Genomic DNA, 18,606 nt, shown 5'->3' on the forward strand with positions numbered 1-18,606 from the left:
TGTAGCACATCCCAATGAACAAAAACCTCTTTGAAGTGTGTACCCTAAAATAGACAGAAAGTGAGGTATGAGTATTTAAATGTCCAATTTTTGCCAATTTTTGCACATTTACAGGGGTCATACTTTTGCCCGCTTCTCCTACACGGTTAACCCGATTGACTTCAAACTTGGGATGTACCATCTCAACACCTGGGACAATATCATTGTGAAAAATGAAAAGTTTTTGATATACTATATGACGGCGGCGGCGCATCAAATTTAGAGTTTAAAAATTCTTACTTCACGAAGCATTGCCGGTTGTACGTTTAATCTAGAGCTACGAAAATTGGTACACATATGTAACAGGCTATGACCTACAAAAAACTCTTTTTGAACCATATGCTAAACCTAACAGGAAGTCCACCATTTTGATTTATTTTGGAACGTGTTGCCATTTTTTTTGGCCATTTCATTGGGGTCTTATTTTAACGAACTCCTCCTACAGTGTTTATCCGATCATCTTCAAACTTGGTGTGATTCATCTTAAGATGTTGAAGATGAAAAGTTATTGAAAGCTTTGTATTTCGTCGCACACTGTTGTCATGGCATGCACTGTTTTTAAAGGAAAAAAAATATCCTTAAAGAAGCATTCCCATTTGTACGAAGCAGCTAGAGCTACGAAAATTTGTAGACATATGTAACAGCCCAAGATGTACAAAAAAGTCTCTTGGTGCCCTGTGCTAAACCCAACAGGAAGTCCCCCAGGGGGCGGGCATCACATTTTGAGCTAAAAAACTCCTCTTTAACAAAGCATACCCGGCTGTACGTTTCACATAGAGTTACCAAAATTTGTAGAGGTATATAACAGCCCTCGAGGTACAAAAAACTCTTTTTGAACCATATGCTAAACCTAACAGGACGTCCGCCATTTTGATTTACTTTGGAATGTGTTGCCATTTTTTTTGGCCATTTCATAGGGGTCATATTTTAACAAACTCCTCCTACAGATTTTATCCGATCATCTTCAAACTTGGTGTGATTCATCTTAAGATGTTTAAAATGAAAAGTTATTGAATTTTTTTTTATTTCGTCACACGCTGTTGTCGTGGCATGCACTTTTTGCAAAGGAAAAAAAATCTTATTAATGAAGCATTCCCAGTTGTACGAAGCAGCTAGAGCGACGAAAAATTGTAGACATATGTAACAGTCCAGGATGTACAAAAAAGTCTCTTGGTGCCATGTGCTTAACCTAACAGGAAGTCCCCCAGGGGCCGGGCATCACATTTTGAGCTAAAAAACTCCTCTTTAACGAAGCATTCCCGGTTGTACGTTTCACCTAGCGCTATGATAATTTGCAGGCATACATAAGAGCTCATGATGTACAAAAAAGTCTCTTGGAACCATGTGCTAAACCAAACAGGAAGTCTGCCATTTTGATTTATGATGGGATTTGTTGCCATTTTTTGTGGCCTTTTTCAGGGGTCATATTTTAACGAACCCCTCCTACAAAATTTATCCGACTGTCTTCAAACTTGGTGTGTTTCATCTTAAGATGTTTAAGATGCAAAGTAATCGAAAGTTTTTTATTTTGTAACACGCTGTTGCCATAGCAATGCATTGTTTGTCAAGTGCTGCTTTTTTTTAATTTTTTTTTATTATTATTATTCTCCGCAAACAATCGCATTTTTGAGACACTAAACGTGAACGAAAACTCACCAAACTTTACACGCACATCAGGCCTGGCGAAAAATTTGATATTTTAAAGTCGCCATACATGATAACAGAAAAATGGCTCTGTAGCGCCACCTACATAGGTTTAACGGATCCCTGTCCCGCTACGATTGTCCTACGGCTACGAAAATTGTGTGGCACCTGGAGCACATCCAGATGAACAAAAACCTCTTTGATAGTTGTACCCTAAAATAGACAGGAAGTGAGGTGTGATCATTTGAATGTCCAATTTTGGCCTATTTTTGCACATTTACAGGGGTCATACTTTTGCCCACTTCTCCTACACGGTTTACCCGATTGAGTTCAAACTTGGGATGTACCATCTCAACACCTGGGACAACACCATGGTAAAAAATCTAAAGTTTTTGAAGTACTATATGACGGCGGCGGGGCATCAAATTTAGAGTTTCAAAATTCTTACTTAACGTAGTATTGCCGGTTGTACGTTTAACCGAGAGCTACGAAAATTGGTACACATATGTAACAGACTATGATCTACAAAAAAGTCTGTTGGTGCCATATGCTAAACCCAACAGGAAGTCCGCCAGAGGCGGGGCATCAAATTTTGCGTTTAAAAATTCTTAATTAAAGAAGCATTCCCGGCTGTACGTTTCACCTAGAGTTATCAAAATTTGAAGACATATGTAACAGCCCTCAAGGTACAAAAAACTCTTTTTGAACCATGTGCTAAACCTAACAGAAAGTTCACCATTTTGATTTACTTTGGAACGTGTTGCCATTTTTTTTGGCCATTTCATAGGGGTCTTATTTTAACGAACTCCTCCTACAGAGTTTATCCCATCATCTTCAAACTTGGTGTGATTCATCTTAAGATGTTGAAGATGAAAAGTTATTGAAAGCTTTTTATTTCGTCGCACGCTGTTACCGAGGCATGCACTTGTTTGCAAAGGAAAAAAATTCTTCTTAATGAAGAATTCCCAGTTGTACGAAGCAGCTAGAGCTACGAAAATATTTAGACATATGTAACAGCCCACAATGTACAAAAAAGTCTCTTGGTGCTATTTGCTAAACCCAACAGGAAGTCCCCCAGGGGCCGGGCATCAGATTTTGAGCTAAAAAAAACCCTCCTCTTTAACGAAGCATTCCCGGTTGTACGTTTTACCTAGAGTTACCAAAATTTGAAGACATATGTAACAGGCCTCGAGGTACAAAAAAACACTTTTTGAAACATATGCTAACCCCAACAGGAAGTCCGCCATTTTGATTTACTTTGGAACGTGTTGCCATTTTTTTGGCCATTTCATAGGGGTCTCATTTTAACGAATTCCTCCTACAGAGTTTATCCGATCATCTTCAAACTTGGTGTGATTCATCTTAAGATGTTGACGATGAAAATTTATTGAAAGCTTTTTATTTCGTCGCACGCTGTTGTCGTGGCATGCACTTGTTTGCAAAGGAAAAAAAATCCTTCTTAATGAAGCATTCCCAGTTGTACGAAGCAGTTCGAGCTACGAAAATTTGGAGACATATGTAACAGGCCACGATGTACAAAAAAGTCTCTTGGTGCCATGTACTAAACCCAACAGGAAGTCCCCCAGGGGCCGGGCATCACATTTTGTGCTAAAAAAACCCCCTCCTCTTTAACGAAGCATTCCCGGTTGTACGTTTCACTGAGAGCTATGATAATTTGAAGGCATACATAAGAGCCCACGATGTACAAAAAAGTCTCTTGGAACCAAATGCTAAACCAAACAGGAAGTCTGACATTTTGATTTACTTTGGTATTTGTAGCCACTTTTTGTGGCCTTTTATAGGGGTCATATTTTTTGCAAAACTTATCACATCGTCTTCATTCTTTGGCATGTTTCATCTTGAGATATTTAAGATGAAAAGTTATTGAATTATTTTATTTTGTCACACGCCTTTGCTGTAGCGATGCATTGTTTGCAAATAATTTTTTTTTGAGAGTCTAAACATGGGCAAAAACTCACAAAATTTTGCACACAGATCAGATCTCTCACGAACATGAATATTTTATAATTTGTTGTGCAATTTGTAATAAATGGCTCAATTGCGCTGTCTCGATATTTTTATGAAGTATATCCGATTATATGGTTCAGGTAGATGTGTGAATATTGGGAGGCATACCTATCAGCCTAATACCTCCAAAAATTATTCTATAGCCATGTGCCAATCCATTTTGATTGTATTTTAATTGTGCATCATTTTTGGCCTTCCATGAAACTTTGCAAACACAAAGCATGTCAAAAACATTTACAATTTAGACGGTTTCCTATGAAACAGTACCCCAACATGCCAGTTCCCCAACATGCAAATACCCCAACGTGGCCCGGGTTGCGAGGGCCCTTTATAGCTGCTCGCAGCTCTAGTTATTATTAGGGCCCGAGCAGCGACCGCTGCGAGGTCCCTATTGTTCCTGAAGGAATTCTTATTATTATTCTTCTTCTTCTTCTTTTTCTTTGTTATTATTCTTTTCCGCAAACAACCACATTTTTGAGGCACTAAACATGAACGAAAACTCACCAAACTTTACACGCAGATCGGGTCTGGCGAAAAATTTGATATTTTAAAGTCGCCATACATGATAACAGAAAAATGGCTCTGTAGCGCCACCTACATAGGTTTAACGGATCCCTGTCCCGCTACGATTGTCCTATGGCTACGAAAATTGTGTGGCACCTGTAGCACATCCAGATGAACAAAAACCTCTTTGATATGTGTACCCTAAAATAGACAGGAAGTGAGGTATGAGTATTTGAATGTCCAATTTTGGCCCATTTTTGCACATTTACAGGGGTCATACTTTTGCCCGCTTCTCCTACACGGTTAACCCGATTGACTTCAAACTTGGGCTGTACCATCTCAACACCTGGGACAACATCATGGTAAAAAATCTAAAGTTTTTGACATACTATATGACGGTGGCGGGGCATCAAATTTACAGTTTCAAAATTCTTACTTAACGAAGCATTGCCGGTGGTACGTTTAATCTAGAGCTACGAAAATTGGTACACATATGTAACAGACTATGATCTACAAAAAAGCCTGTTGGTGCCATATGCTAAACCTAACAGGAAGTCCGCCAGAGGCGAGGCATCAAATTTTGTGTTTCAAAATTCTAACTTAATGAAGCATTCCCGGCTGTACATTTCACCTAGAGTTACCAATATTTGAAGACATATGTAACAGCCCTCAAGGTACAAAAAACTCTTTTTGAACCATATGCTAAACCGAACAGGAAGTCCGCCATTTTGATTTACTTTGGAACGTGTTGCCATTTTTTGGGCCATTTCATAGGGGTCTTATTTTAACGAACTCCTCCTACAGAGTTTATCCGATCATCTCCAAACTTGGTGTGATTCATCTTAAGATGTTGAAGATGAAAAGTTATTGAAAGCTTTTTATTTTGTCGCACGCTGTTGCCGTGGCATGCACAGTTTGCAAAGGAAAAAATTACTTCTTAATGAAGCATTCCCAGTTGTACGAAGCAGCTAGAGCTACGAAAATTTGGAGACAAATGTAACAGCCCACGATGTACAAAAAAGTCTCTTGGTGCCATGTGCTAAACCCAACAGGAAGTCCCGTAGGGGCCGGGCATCACATTTTGAGCTAAAAAACTCCTCTTTAACGAAGCATTCCCGGTTGTACGTTTCACCTAGCGCTATGATAATTTAGAGGCATACATAAGAGCCCACGATGTACAAAAAAGTCTCTTGGAACCATGTGCTAAACCAAACAGGAAGTCCGCCATTTTGATTTATGATGGGATTTGTAGCCTTTTTTTGTGGCCTTTTTTAGGGGTCATATTTTAACTCCTCCTACAAAATTCATCCGACCGTGTTCAAACTTGGTGTGTTTCATCTTAAGATGTTTAAGATGCAAATTTATCGAAAGTTTTTTATTTTGTCGCACGCTGCTGCTATAGCGATGCATTGGTTGCCAAGTAAAGTGCTGCTTTGTTTTTTTTTTATCTATACATGTGTGAAAACTCGTGAAACTTTGCACACACATCAGACTTGTCATTAACATGAATTTTTTGAGATTTCTTGTGCAATTTGCAATAAATCGCACCCTCTATACATTTTTTATGGAGCATTTCCGATTGGATGATTCAAGCGCAAAATAACTAAAGATGACTTGACTTGACCTAGATTTGTGAAAACTCAGAGGCATACCTATTATATTATTATTATTTTTTGTACCTTACAAGATTATCTCTTGTGCCACATTAAACCCCTTTGCAGGCCTGAGCCAAACCACGGTCCATACATTTGATACCACTGCTTTATTTCAATGGTCAAGTACTTCATAACCACACCTACTTATGCTTGTCCTTGCATATATAGTAGACAACAAAGAGCTCTTTCAACAAAAGACATTTCCATCTACAAAGTCATACAAGGTAAGCACTCTATAAATTCTGCAATCACTACACTTCTATTCCTAAATTATCACTTCAAATACCAACAATGGTTAATACAGCTACAAATTTCTTGTATGTTTATGAAGTATGATACTGTATTTATTTCTACTCCTTTGCTTTTCTACAGAACATGAACAAATCAACAAGCAAATTCTCTTTTGATAAAGACCCTCTAATCATCTCCATACGCAAAGATTGCCAACTTTTTACATAAACTAAACAGGACAACTTTCTCAATCATATACAGTATGCCATACATATATGTATTAAGTTCTCATTTATTAACAGGTTTGTTAAAGGCACCTTTAGTGTGTTTTTCTGTTTGTAATGTTTCTCCACGAGCACGTCTAGCCATTGATATCATGTAGAACACATATGCTAACCTTTTAGAGACAATTGAAGCTTACTTGCACAGTAGCCACTATCTTAACCACTTAATTCACATGTCTACTTGACAACTTATTACATGTAGTGAAATGGTACTTTGTGCGTCTTATGCTTTTTTCTGAACACTGCTTTTCAACTCTTTCCTTAAAACCAATACATGCGGCACTGTTATACTGTATAAATATATATGTCCGTGTGTATATATTTGTATATTCTTTCAAATAAACTCGTTTTGACACACACAGCCATTGAGTAACATGCAACACGACCACAACGTTTTGCACCAACACGTTACCTCTGCTATTTAGAATCATGGAATCTAACATGACTGATTTTCATTGAATGCTTTGTCATTACAGTATGCATGCATTGATCATGCTTTCAGTCGCAACGACTTATACCAGCGCAGCCTTGATCTTCATTCCCAAATGAACCAACTAGTCCATGTGACTCGAGTCAATCGAGCACTTGAAAAACAGATAGACTTCAAAACCAAGCTTGTGAAAGAACTCCAGACTGCATTGGATATAAAGGATGCATGTGATGCATTTGTCCGTGATGGTAAGCTATATGACATGGAAGACACACAAACACTAACACAGCAAGCATCCCCATCCTACACATTGTGTATAATGAATGACATGTTTGACAATGGACATTTTTACATTTTTTTGTTAATGCACGTTCCTTTTTTTCTGTTAGGAATATCTTGAAGGTAACATTGGACTGTTAACTAAAACACTGACTGATTATTGAGCCGCAATTTCTCAATGTATATAATGTGAATACATACTACACTTGATTACTTTCAAATGTGACTGATATCATGTAGCTATGCTGTGATCTTGCCCTCTTTCATCCACTGATAGACACTTCAAAGTTCTTTTTTTTCTGTATCTTCTCAAAATAACTGACATATTCATGGAAAAGATTGTATTTAAATTCTATCATTATTAATTACTATTATTATGTTTATGTCTTTGCCCCTGATTATGATGTTTCTATACCATAGATTTTTTTTTTTTAATTTTTTGGACATACTGTGACTTGACCTTTACAATACTAATTTTTACTAAGAAAAAATCAATCACACACCATAATATTTTATACTTATCCTGCATGTATCTGGACACACCATGCCAAATTTTACACTTACATAACCATTTATGTACCTGTCGTATCCTTACTTTTATTCATCATTTCATCACACAATCCTAAAACATTGCTTTTTGACCCAGAGGATTCAACTATACCATTTTTGCGTGTCTTATTACTTACTAGCTATATTATTTATTAACGGGCAAAAACTATGAATATAAGATCACCGTCAAATATTACGTCTGTAATATCCATATACAGTGCATTACATAATATGCATTTGTATTAAGACACTACCATGCTAAAAATATGCACACGACTGTTCTGTAAACTACACCTAAGACAACCAAACTTCACAGATCGAACATGATTCTTCATTCTTTTTTGTTCTACAGATGTATCAAATGCTGCCACACAGACAGAAGAAGCCACTGAGGACATGCACGAAGACGATGATCACAATATAACAGGACAGGTTAACCCCCCTGAAGTTTTAGCCCGCAGGTCAAAGCGTCCTAGGACTAATTCATCCATGGAGGTTACATTATCCTAAGACAGACTATGTGCTAACCCAAACTCTTTGACCCCAAGGGATTCATCTGCCCCAGAAAACTTTTACACTAAAGAGTTTATCTGTCCTAGGGCGCTGTTAACCCCAGGTTAAAGTGTTATTTAATCTGTCCTGTTACAACAGCTATACATAAACAGCTGCATTCCTCTCCTGTTCCATCTCTCGCACTTCTTTCATCTCTTTTTCTCCTCTACTTATACCTATGCTTGCTCATGTGCTTTTTTCCCCTTTAGATGATGTCATTGGTTAGCCTGCTTCAAAGCTACATTTTTTCTTGAATAACTGTCACACATTTACTGTTTGCTGGACCCTACAAAACTGTCACAATACTTCACTATGTCATGAATACATATGTGTTGCACAGCGACACCACATTAAGAGTCATCAAAAAGCTTTTTATTTGATCACACACCATCTCTGTGCCATGCAATGTTTTCAAATAAACAGATGCTGGTTTTGAATATCAAACGAGCGACTTTTCATGAAACTTTGCACACACATCAGAAAGTCCACACTTTTGAATTTATTTTGGGAATTGTGCATCCTTTTTGGCCTTTTACTGCACCTTTTTACACACAAGGCACGGCAAATGCATTTCTATTTTCCATGGTCCTTGTCTATTTAACAGTACCCCAACGTGCAAGTCCCCCGACTTGCATATACCCCAACGTGGCCCGGGTTGCGAGGGCCCTTTATAGCTGCTCGCAGCTCTAGTTATTATTATTATTCTCCGCAAACAATCGCATTTTTGAGACGCTAAACGTGAACGAAAACTCACCAAACTTTACACGCACATCAGGCCTGGCGAAAAATTTGATATTTTAAAGTCGCCATACATGATAACAGAAAAATGGCTCCATAGCGCCACCTACATAGGTTAAACGGATCCCTGTCCCGCTACGATTGTCCTATGGCGACGAAAATTGTGTGGCACCCGTAGCACATCCAGATGAACAAAAACCTCTTTGATGTGTGTACCCTAAAATAGACAGAAAGTGAGGTATGATCATCTGAATGTCCAATTTTGGCCCAGTTTTGCACATTTACAGGGGTCATACTTTTGCCCGCTTCTCCTACACGTTAACCCGATTGACTTCAAACTTGGGATGGACCATCTCAACACTTGGGACAACATCATTGTAAAAAATCTAAAGTTTTTGATATACTATATGACGGCGGCGACGCATCAAATTTAGAGTTTAAAAATTCTTACTTCACGAAGCATTGCCGGTTGTACGTTTAATCTAGAGCTACGAAAATTGGTACACATATGTAACAGGCTATGACCTACAAAAAACTCTTTTTGAACCATATGCTAAACCTCACAGGAAGTCCGCCATTTTGATTTATTTTGGAACGTGTTGCCATTTTTTTGGCCATTTCATTGGGGTCTTATTTTAACGAACTCCTCCTACAGTGTTTATCCGATCATCTTCAAACTTGGTGTGATTCATCTTAAGATGTTGAAGATGAAAAGTTATTGAAAGCTTTGTATTTCGTCACACGCTGTTGTCATGGCATGCACTGTTTGCAAAGGAAAAAAAATATCCTTAAAGAAGCATTCCCATTTGTACGAAGCAGCGAGAGCTACAAAAATTTGTAGACATATGTAACAGCCCAAGATGTACAAAAAAGTCTCTTGGTGCCCTGTGCTAAACCCAACAGGAAGTCCCCCAGGGGCCGGGCATCGCATTTTGAGCTAAAAAACTCCTCTTTAACAAAGCATACCCGGCTGTACGTTTCACCTAGAGTTACCAAAATTTGTAGAGGTATATAACAGCCCTTGAGGTACAAAAAACTCTTTTTGAACCATATGCTAAACCTAACAGGACGTCCGCCATTTTGATTTACTTTGGAATGTGTTGCCATTTTTTGGGCCATTTCATAGGGGTCATATTTTAACGAACTCCTCCTACAGAGTTTATCCGATCATCTTCAAACTTGGTGTGACTCATCTTAAGATGTTGAGGATGAAAAGTTAATGAAAGCTCTTTATTTCGTCGCACGCTGTTGTCGTGGCATGCACTTTTTGCAAAGGAAAAAAATCCTTCTTAATGAAGCATTCCCAGTTGTACGAAGTAGCTAGAGCTACAAAAATTTGTAGACATATGTAACAGCCCACAATGTACAAAAAAAAGTCTCTTAGTGCCATGTGCTAAACCCAACAGGAAGTCCCCCAGGGGCCGGGCATCACATTTTGAGCTAGAAAACTCCTCTTTAACGAAGCATTCCCGGTTGTACGTTTTACCTAGCGCTCTGATAATTTGCAGGCATACATAAGATGTACAAAAAAGTCTCTTGGAACCATGTGCTAAACCAAACAGGAAGTCTGCCATTTTGATTTATGATGGGATTTGTTGCCATTTTTTGTGGCCTTTTTCAGGGGTCATATTTTAACGAACCCCTCCTACAAAATGTATCCGACTGTCTTCAAACTTGGTGTGTTTCATCTTAAGATGTTTAAGATGCAAAGTAATCGAAAGTTTTTTATTTTGTAACACGCTGTTGCCATAGCAATGCATTGTTTGTCAAGTGCTGCTTTTTTTTTTTTTTATACACATGAAAACTCATGAAACTTTGCAAACACATCAGACTTGTCATGAACATGAATTTTTAGAGATTTATTGTGCAATTTGCAATAAATAGCGCCCTCTAGACATTTTTATGAAGTATTTCCGATTGTATGATTCTGCTAGATTTGTGAAAATTAGGACAGACCCCTATCAGCCTAATACCTACAAAAAAGTATTATGTAGCCATTTGCCAAACCAAAGAGGAAGTCCGCTATTTTGATTTTATTTTGGGAATTATAGATCATTTTTGGCCTTTTTCATTAAACTTTGCACAGACAAGGCATGGAAAAAAATAACATTTTAAATGGTCCTTGTTCCATGTAACAGTACCCCAACGTGCCAGTACCCTGACGTGCAAGTAACCCAACGTTGTGCTCAATAGCGCCCTCTATGCATTTTTATGGAGCATTTCCAATTGTATGATTCAAGCGATACACAACTAAAGATGACTTGACCTAGATTTGTGAAAACTGGGAGGCATACCTATTAGCTTAAGACCTACAAAAAGTATTCTGTAGCCGTATGCTAAACCTAAAAGGAAGTCCGCCATTTTGAATTTATTTTGGGAATTGCGCACCATATTTTGCGTTTTGATTAAACTTTGCACACACAAGGCTTGTCAAAAACATTTTAGATGGTCCTTGTCCTATTTGACAGTACCCCAACGTGCCAGTACCCCGACGTGCAAGTACCCCAACGTGGCCCCTAGTTGCGAGGGCCCTTTATAGCTGCTCGCAGCTCTAGTTATTCTTCTTTTTATTTGTTATTATTCTTTTCCGCAAACAATCACATTTTTGAGACACTAAACGTGAACGAAAACTCACCAAACTTTACACGCAGATCGGGCCTGGCGAAAAATTTGATATTTTAAAGTCGCCATACATGATAACAGAAAAATGGCTCTGTAGCGCCACCTACATAGCTTAAACGGATCCCTGTCCCGCTACGATTGTCCTACGGCTATGAAAATTGTGTGGCACCTGTAGCATATCCAGATGAACAAAAACCTCTTTGATCTGTGTACCCTAAAATAGACAGGAAGTGAGATATGAGTATTTAAATGTCCAATTTTGGCCAATTTTTGCACATTTACTGGGGTCATACTTTTGCCCGCTTCTCCTACATGGTTAATCCGATTGACTTCAAACTTGGGATGCACCATCTCAAGACCTGGGACAACACCATGGTAAAAAATCTAAAGTTTTTGACATACTATATGACGGTGGCGGGGCATCAAATTTACAGTTTCAAAATTCTTACTTAACGAAGCATTGCCGGTGGTACGTTTAACCTAGAGCTATGAAAATTGGTACACATATGTAACAGACTATGATCTACAAAAAAGCCTGTTTGTGCCATATGCTAAACCTAACAGGAAGTCCGCCAGAGGCGAGGCATCAAATTTTGTGTTTCAAAATTCTAACTTAATGAAGCATTCCCGGCTGTACATTTCACCTAGAGTTACCAAAATTTGAAGACATATGTAACAGCCCTCAAGGTACAAAAAACTCTTTTTGAACCATATGCTAAACCGAACAGGAAGTCCGCCATTTTTATTTACTTTGGAACGTGTTGCCATTTTTTGGGCCATTTCATAGGGGTCTTATTTTAACGAACTCCTCCTACAGAGTTTATCCGATCATCTCCAAACTTGGTGTGATTCATCTTAAGATGTTGAAGATGAAAAGTTATTGAAAGCTTTTTATTTCGTTGCACGCTGTTGCCATGGCATGCACAGTTTGCAAAGGAAAAAAATCCTTCTTAATGAAGCATTCCCAGTTGTACGAAGCAGCTAGAGCTACGAAAATTTGGAGACAAATGTAACAGCCCACGATGTACAAAAAAGTCTCTTGGTGCCATGTGCTAAACCCAACAGGAAGTCCCGTAGGGGCCGGGCATCACATTTTGAGGTAAAAAACTCCTCTTTAACGAAGCATTCCCGGTTGTACGTTTCACCTAGCGCTATGATAATTTGGAGGCATACATAAGAGCAGTGTTGCCACAGTTACCTTGAAAAAGTAACTTAGTTACTTTACTGATTACTTGGTTTTAAAAGTAACTAAATTGCGTTACTGATTACTTGATTTTAAAAGTAACTAAGTTAGATTAAAAGTTACTTTTTTAGTTACTTTCAGCAGCTGCCGATAACACCATCTCAACATAAAAATAATGCAGTAGAAACGGAGTTCCAAATACTTTATTGAAAGTGCATTTTTAACATGAAAATAAAGGTTTTTTTTTATGAAAAACAAAATAGGCAGTCTCTCTTGACTTCTTGTAACGTAAATACTTTTTATAAAACAAAAAATAAAAATCTATCCAGGTTGAAAATGAAAATCCACTAAATTCCTCTATTGTTTGTTTGTTCCGCTATTCCAGTGTGTACACATGTATCAGTTTAAATATTTATTAGTAGTTATTGACAGTTATAATTGTTTTTTGGTTTGTTTGTTTTTTCTCTTCAAAATAAGGATCAGGAAAACAAAAGGTTGATAATTTAATGTTAAATATAAATATTTAACCTTTAGACAGACACCAACACAATTAAACAGAATATTTGCACATTGTTAAGTATTTCAGAAACATAAATTTAAGACATGAAATAAACCTACCGTCCAGCCAAAAGAAATATGAAGCCACCTTATGGAACAATAAATCTATCAAACACATTTTAACCACTTAATATATGCAAAAATATTTCCAAAAGTTCATTTCCCTTTTTAATCAACAATTTTTGTATTTAACAATTTTTTTTTCTTTTGTCATCACTTTCATTTTTGGTTAATGTATGACATCTTTTTTTGTTTTTTTTAATCTGAGACACGATGATGACCACAGAATCACTACTGTTTATATTTTGTTTTTTGGGCTGTCGTAATCGCGGGCACGTCTCAGTTCTCCTATCTGCTGCTCATGCTAGTTGTAGACATTGACAGGGAGCCACAAACTGAGAAATGAGATACTTGCAGTGTGCTTTTAGCTTAGCTGGTGTGTTGGCTGTGGGACATACCTGTGTCGTTTGAATCCATGCATTGGATCGTCACGGGAGTTATTCTTTTTGGCTCGCGCGCAGTACCAACGCCGGCCCGGGACATTCAAGTGCACCGAGAGGACTCGATAGCCATGGGAAATACCGAGATGTACGCCACCGGCTTCTGCTAACTGTCTCCATTTGTATGTTGTCACTCGTTGCGCGCGCGCGCGCGCGCCGTGTCGCGAGCACGGAAACACGGAAGTAGCTTGAATGGTGATGCTACTGAAATGTACACAAAACAAGTAGAGCACGGCGCAGAACTCTTGCTATTGTTATGAAAACCATAAAGCCTCACTCGCAACCGATACGGTCGTTTAGCTCCCCTTGACGAACGATGGTTCGGTCGAATCGTTTTTTTGTTCCACCCCTACTGAAAACGTAACTTGTCTGACGTCACTCCCCCTGGCGAGAGGGCGGAGACGACCTCATCCCATAATGCTTCATGGACCAGTTGAGGATGGAAATAAAATTTTTTTTTTACCACTTTTATGGTCCATAATGCACACTTTTTTTGTTGTGTTGTGTGCCTGTTGGTTAATAAAACTAGTAGTAAAAGTATCATCACTTTTGTTTTGAATGTGCAAACCATTCATGACCAGACCATGGCTGAATTCAGTGTGGTGATCAATGACTTCTGCCTCATCTTCGTAGTTGTTTGTGACTGTTACAACAGTGAGATAGTTTGCCTTCTTCATGAAAATGTGGAGTAACGCATTGATTCTCTGGACAGTAACTTTAATCAGACTACTTTGTAGAATAAAGTAACGCGTTAGACTATTAGTTACTTTAGAAAGCAACTTTTTTGAGTAACGCGTTACTAAGTAACGCGTTACCGGCAACACTGCATAAGAGCCCACGATGTACAAAAAAAGTCTCTTAGAACCATATGCTAAACCAAACAGGAAGTCCGGCATTTTGATTTACGCCTTTTTTAGGGGTCACATTTTAACGAACTCCTACGAAATTTATCCGACTGTCTTCCAACTTGGTGTGTTTCATCTTAAGATGTTTAAGATGCAAAGTTATCGAAAGTTTTTTTTATTTTGTCGCAAGCCGTTGCCATAGCGATGCATTATTTGCCAAGTAAAATGCTGCTTTTTTTTTTTTTTGTCTAAACGAGCGAAAACTCATGAAACTTTACACACACATCAGACTTGTCATAAACATAAATATTTTAGAGATTTCTTGTGCAATTTGCAATAAATGGCTCAATAGTGCCCTATAGACATTTTTATGAAGCTTTTGGAAATGTATGATTCAGCTAGATTTGTAAAAATTGGGATACCTATCAGCCTCAGACTGACAAAAAAGTTTCTAAAGCCATATGCTAAACCAAACAGGAAGTCTGCCATTTTGATTTACTTTGCTATTTGTAGCCATTTTTGGGGGCCTTTTATAGCCCTCATATTTTCTGCAAAACTTATCAGATTGTCTTCATTCTTTGGCGTGTTTCATCTGAAGATATTTAAGATGAAAAGTTATTGAAATTGTTTGTCACGCCTTTGCTCTAGCGATGCATTGTTTGCAAAGAAAAATGCTTTTTTTTTTGAAAGTCTAAACATGAGCGAAAACTCAAAACTTTGCACACAGATCAGACCTCTCAAGAACATGAATATTTTAGAGATTTGTTGTGCAATTTGTAATAAATGGCTCAATAGCGCCCTCTAGACATTTTTTATGAAGTATTTCCAATTATATGATTCAGCTAGATGTGTGAATATTTGGAGGCACACCTATCAGCCTAATACTTCCAAAAATTATTCTATAGCCATGTGCCAATCCATTTTGATTTTATTTTAATTGTGCATAATTTTTGGCCTTCCATGAAACTTTGCAAACACAAAGCACGTCAAAAACATTTACAATTTAGACGGTTTCCTTTGAAACAGTACCCCAACATGCCAGTACTCCGACATGCAAATACCCCAACGTGGCCCGGGTTGCGAGGGCCCTTTATAGCTGCTCGCAGCTCTAGTTATCTTTGTTTGTTCAATCAAACATCAAAATTGAACTCGGAGTGGTATTAAATATTTGTCAAGTGTGGGCCTTTGAAGCCCTTTGAGACTTTTTTTTTGTGTGATTAAGGGCTATATGAATAAAACTGACTAGACTTGTTCACTATTTGCCAAACTGGTGCTTACTATGACGCAAGTCGAATTGACATCACTGCCATCATGCAGCTGTCCTATTTAAAGTTTGTGCTTGCATATCAAAATAAATAAATAAATAAATAAAAATGTCTCTACCACGGCTCATATCTCGAAAAAGCCACACCAAAGTCGGGCACTTCATATTTCAAGGCACCACTTTCATTTAGTTGTATGTAGGCTTTTCATCCACATAACTATATCATTCATTTTAAAAACATGTTTTTATTTTGTTTATATGTACTGTATTCTGAATCTTTATTTGTTAGGACAGAAGCTATCCTTGATTTGAATTAAATGTGCAATGAGTGTAAAACTGTTAAGAGTGATTTGATGCCTTAGTGTACAGTAAAATGACTTCAGTGTACCGGATATGCTGCGGAATCTCTGGCCAGATCCACAACGTCAGGCTCTTCTTCAAACATGCTGTTCTCAATCATGTTCCTTGGTAGGATGGCTTGCTCTACAGCTGGAAGAAGCAACATACGTAAACGAAACATGACTCACAAGAGGAAATTACAGATGTGAAAGATGAGTGTCTGAACATTTTTCACTTCTTCCCTCGCATTAGTGCTGTCACTAACGACTTTTTTTTTTTTTAATTGACTTTCCTTCTCATATTTTTACCGACTGATCAACTTATTATTATTATTGTTATTTATTTATTTATTTATTTATTTTTTTAAACTTTGAAGCTGCAACTGTTCGTGTGTTGAATTGAGTGGATAATCTGGATATAAATACCTATTGTTCCTTATATTTCCTGTACAGTAATAGTCTTCAATTTACAGTCTAACTCTCGCACACACGCACACATGGTGATCCTCCACCTCTTCAAGTAACTTATCCCCTTCCCTTCAATGCGTACTTTTGTTACTGTCCCGGCCGTTACATAGCGAATGTACGTGCGTTTGAAAACGTAAAGGAAGGATATTGTGTTAGGGAGGGCTTAAGAACATTTTAGGTAGGCTTGAGCCCCATAAAATAGGTCTAACGACACCAATGCTCTCGGTCCAACCTCGCTTTCTGATAATGTCATCTTTCTCGCAACTGTTACTATAACAACCATGTACTTGGCGCAAATCCATTGCCATGTGTGGTAAATCAGGCACAAATTTGCTCCAAGCGGTCAGTTTTGTGGGTGTGTTTGCGCCAGTTATATGATTAGAGCAATATCCTTAGTGAATAGGTGGGTAACTGGGCGCAGACTGCGGGTGCAGTTGTGGTGCAATATTTCGCGCTATTACCGGACGCAGCGCATTCTTAGCGAATATACCCCTCTGCGCGTAGGCATAAAAGGTCCATCCGAAATATGGACAGCGGAGGTGCAAACATGGTTCCGGGTGGAGGGTCGTCTTAAATTTTTCCAGTTGACCTTGGTCGACTTTTTTTCCCCAACCCGACCTCGCATTAACTTGCGAAGAAGTACCGCAGGATTCCATTCTTGTTTTAATGTTATCTGCCCTTCCCTAATTCCTTCAAGGAAACCTCCGTGACATATACGACACTACCACCTGTCAAGCCTACCTACAGTCAGGAAATGAATGCTGGTGAATTTTCGTCACCCTTTTTGAGCGATAACTCATTGTTGACGCAAAAGTAATTAAAATTCAAACAAACTAAAATTTCATGATTTCTTACTTTTTCTGTGTAATACAGCTTGGTTTTTGTTATATTTAAAAAAATATATTTAAAAATGACTGCTGTGAAAAAGGTCTCAAACTTTTTCACAATACTGCATATTGATTGTAACACTCCTCCCACATTCCAAAAACATGCATGGCAGGTTAATTGGGTTCTCCGAATTGTCCCTAGGTGTGCTTGTGAGTGTGGATGGTTGTTCGTCTCTGTGTGCCCTGTGATTGGCTGGCAACCAGGTCAGGGTGTACCCCACCTACTGCCCAAAGCCAGCTGAGATTGGCTCCAACGCCCCCCGTGACCCTTGTGAGGAATAAGCAGTCAAGAAAATGGATGGATGGATGTATATTGTAAGTACTAGTCTTTGTTTGGTTTTTTTACTCTGATACAACACACTCTGCATGTATCCATAAAAGGTCCATCCAAAACATGGACGGCGGCACAAACATGGTACGGGGCGGAGCGTCGTCTTAAATTTTTCCAGGCGACCTATCTTTAAGGTCGACCTTGGTCGACTTTTTTTTCCCCAGCCCTACCTCGCATTAACTTGAGAAGAAGTACCACAGGATTCCATTCTTGCTTTAATGTTATCTGCCCTTCCCTAATTCCTTCAAGGAAACCTCAGTTACATTAACGACACTACCAGTCAGAGGTGTGGACTCGAGTCATGTGACATGGACTCGGGTCAGATTCAAGTCATGAATTTGACGACTTGACAAAATGTTAAAAGACTTGCAACTCGACTTGGACTTTAACTATGACTTGTGTGGACTTGAGCCCTTTGACTTGAAAAGACTTGCTTCTTCCACCTAAACAAAAATATTAAAACATATGTAAACGATTACGTTCCGTCTCGGAGTGTGAGCGTCAGAGCGTGTGTCGACGTTTTTATTGAAATTACATATTTTCTACCACCATTCTCATAACGCCACCACGAACGTATATTAAATAGTTAATTTTGGAAGTGAAGAAACAGAAGTTAATTACGCCGGCATTGAATGATACAGTACAAGTCTCCGGTGTTCGTGGCTAGCTGTTAGCGT

The 18,606-nt window shown here is 38.4% G+C and overlaps 1 protein-coding gene across 1 annotated transcript in view; it reads right to left on the reverse strand.

The window, feature by feature from the left end:
* Positions 1-18,606, reverse strand: part of lnpep (leucyl/cystinyl aminopeptidase) — a 75,039-nt gene that overhangs the window by 52,867 nt on the left and 3,566 nt on the right. Inside the window, 1 exon segment of the mRNA XM_077521268.1 lies at positions 16,294-16,394. Coding sequence (XP_077377394.1) covers positions 16,294-16,394 — 101 coding nt within the window.

This window comes from Festucalex cinctus, chromosome 5 (genome assembly GCF_051991245.1).
Source record: "Festucalex cinctus isolate MCC-2025b chromosome 5, RoL_Fcin_1.0, whole genome shotgun sequence".
Lineage (NCBI taxonomy): Eukaryota > Metazoa > Chordata > Actinopteri > Syngnathiformes > Syngnathidae > Festucalex > Festucalex cinctus.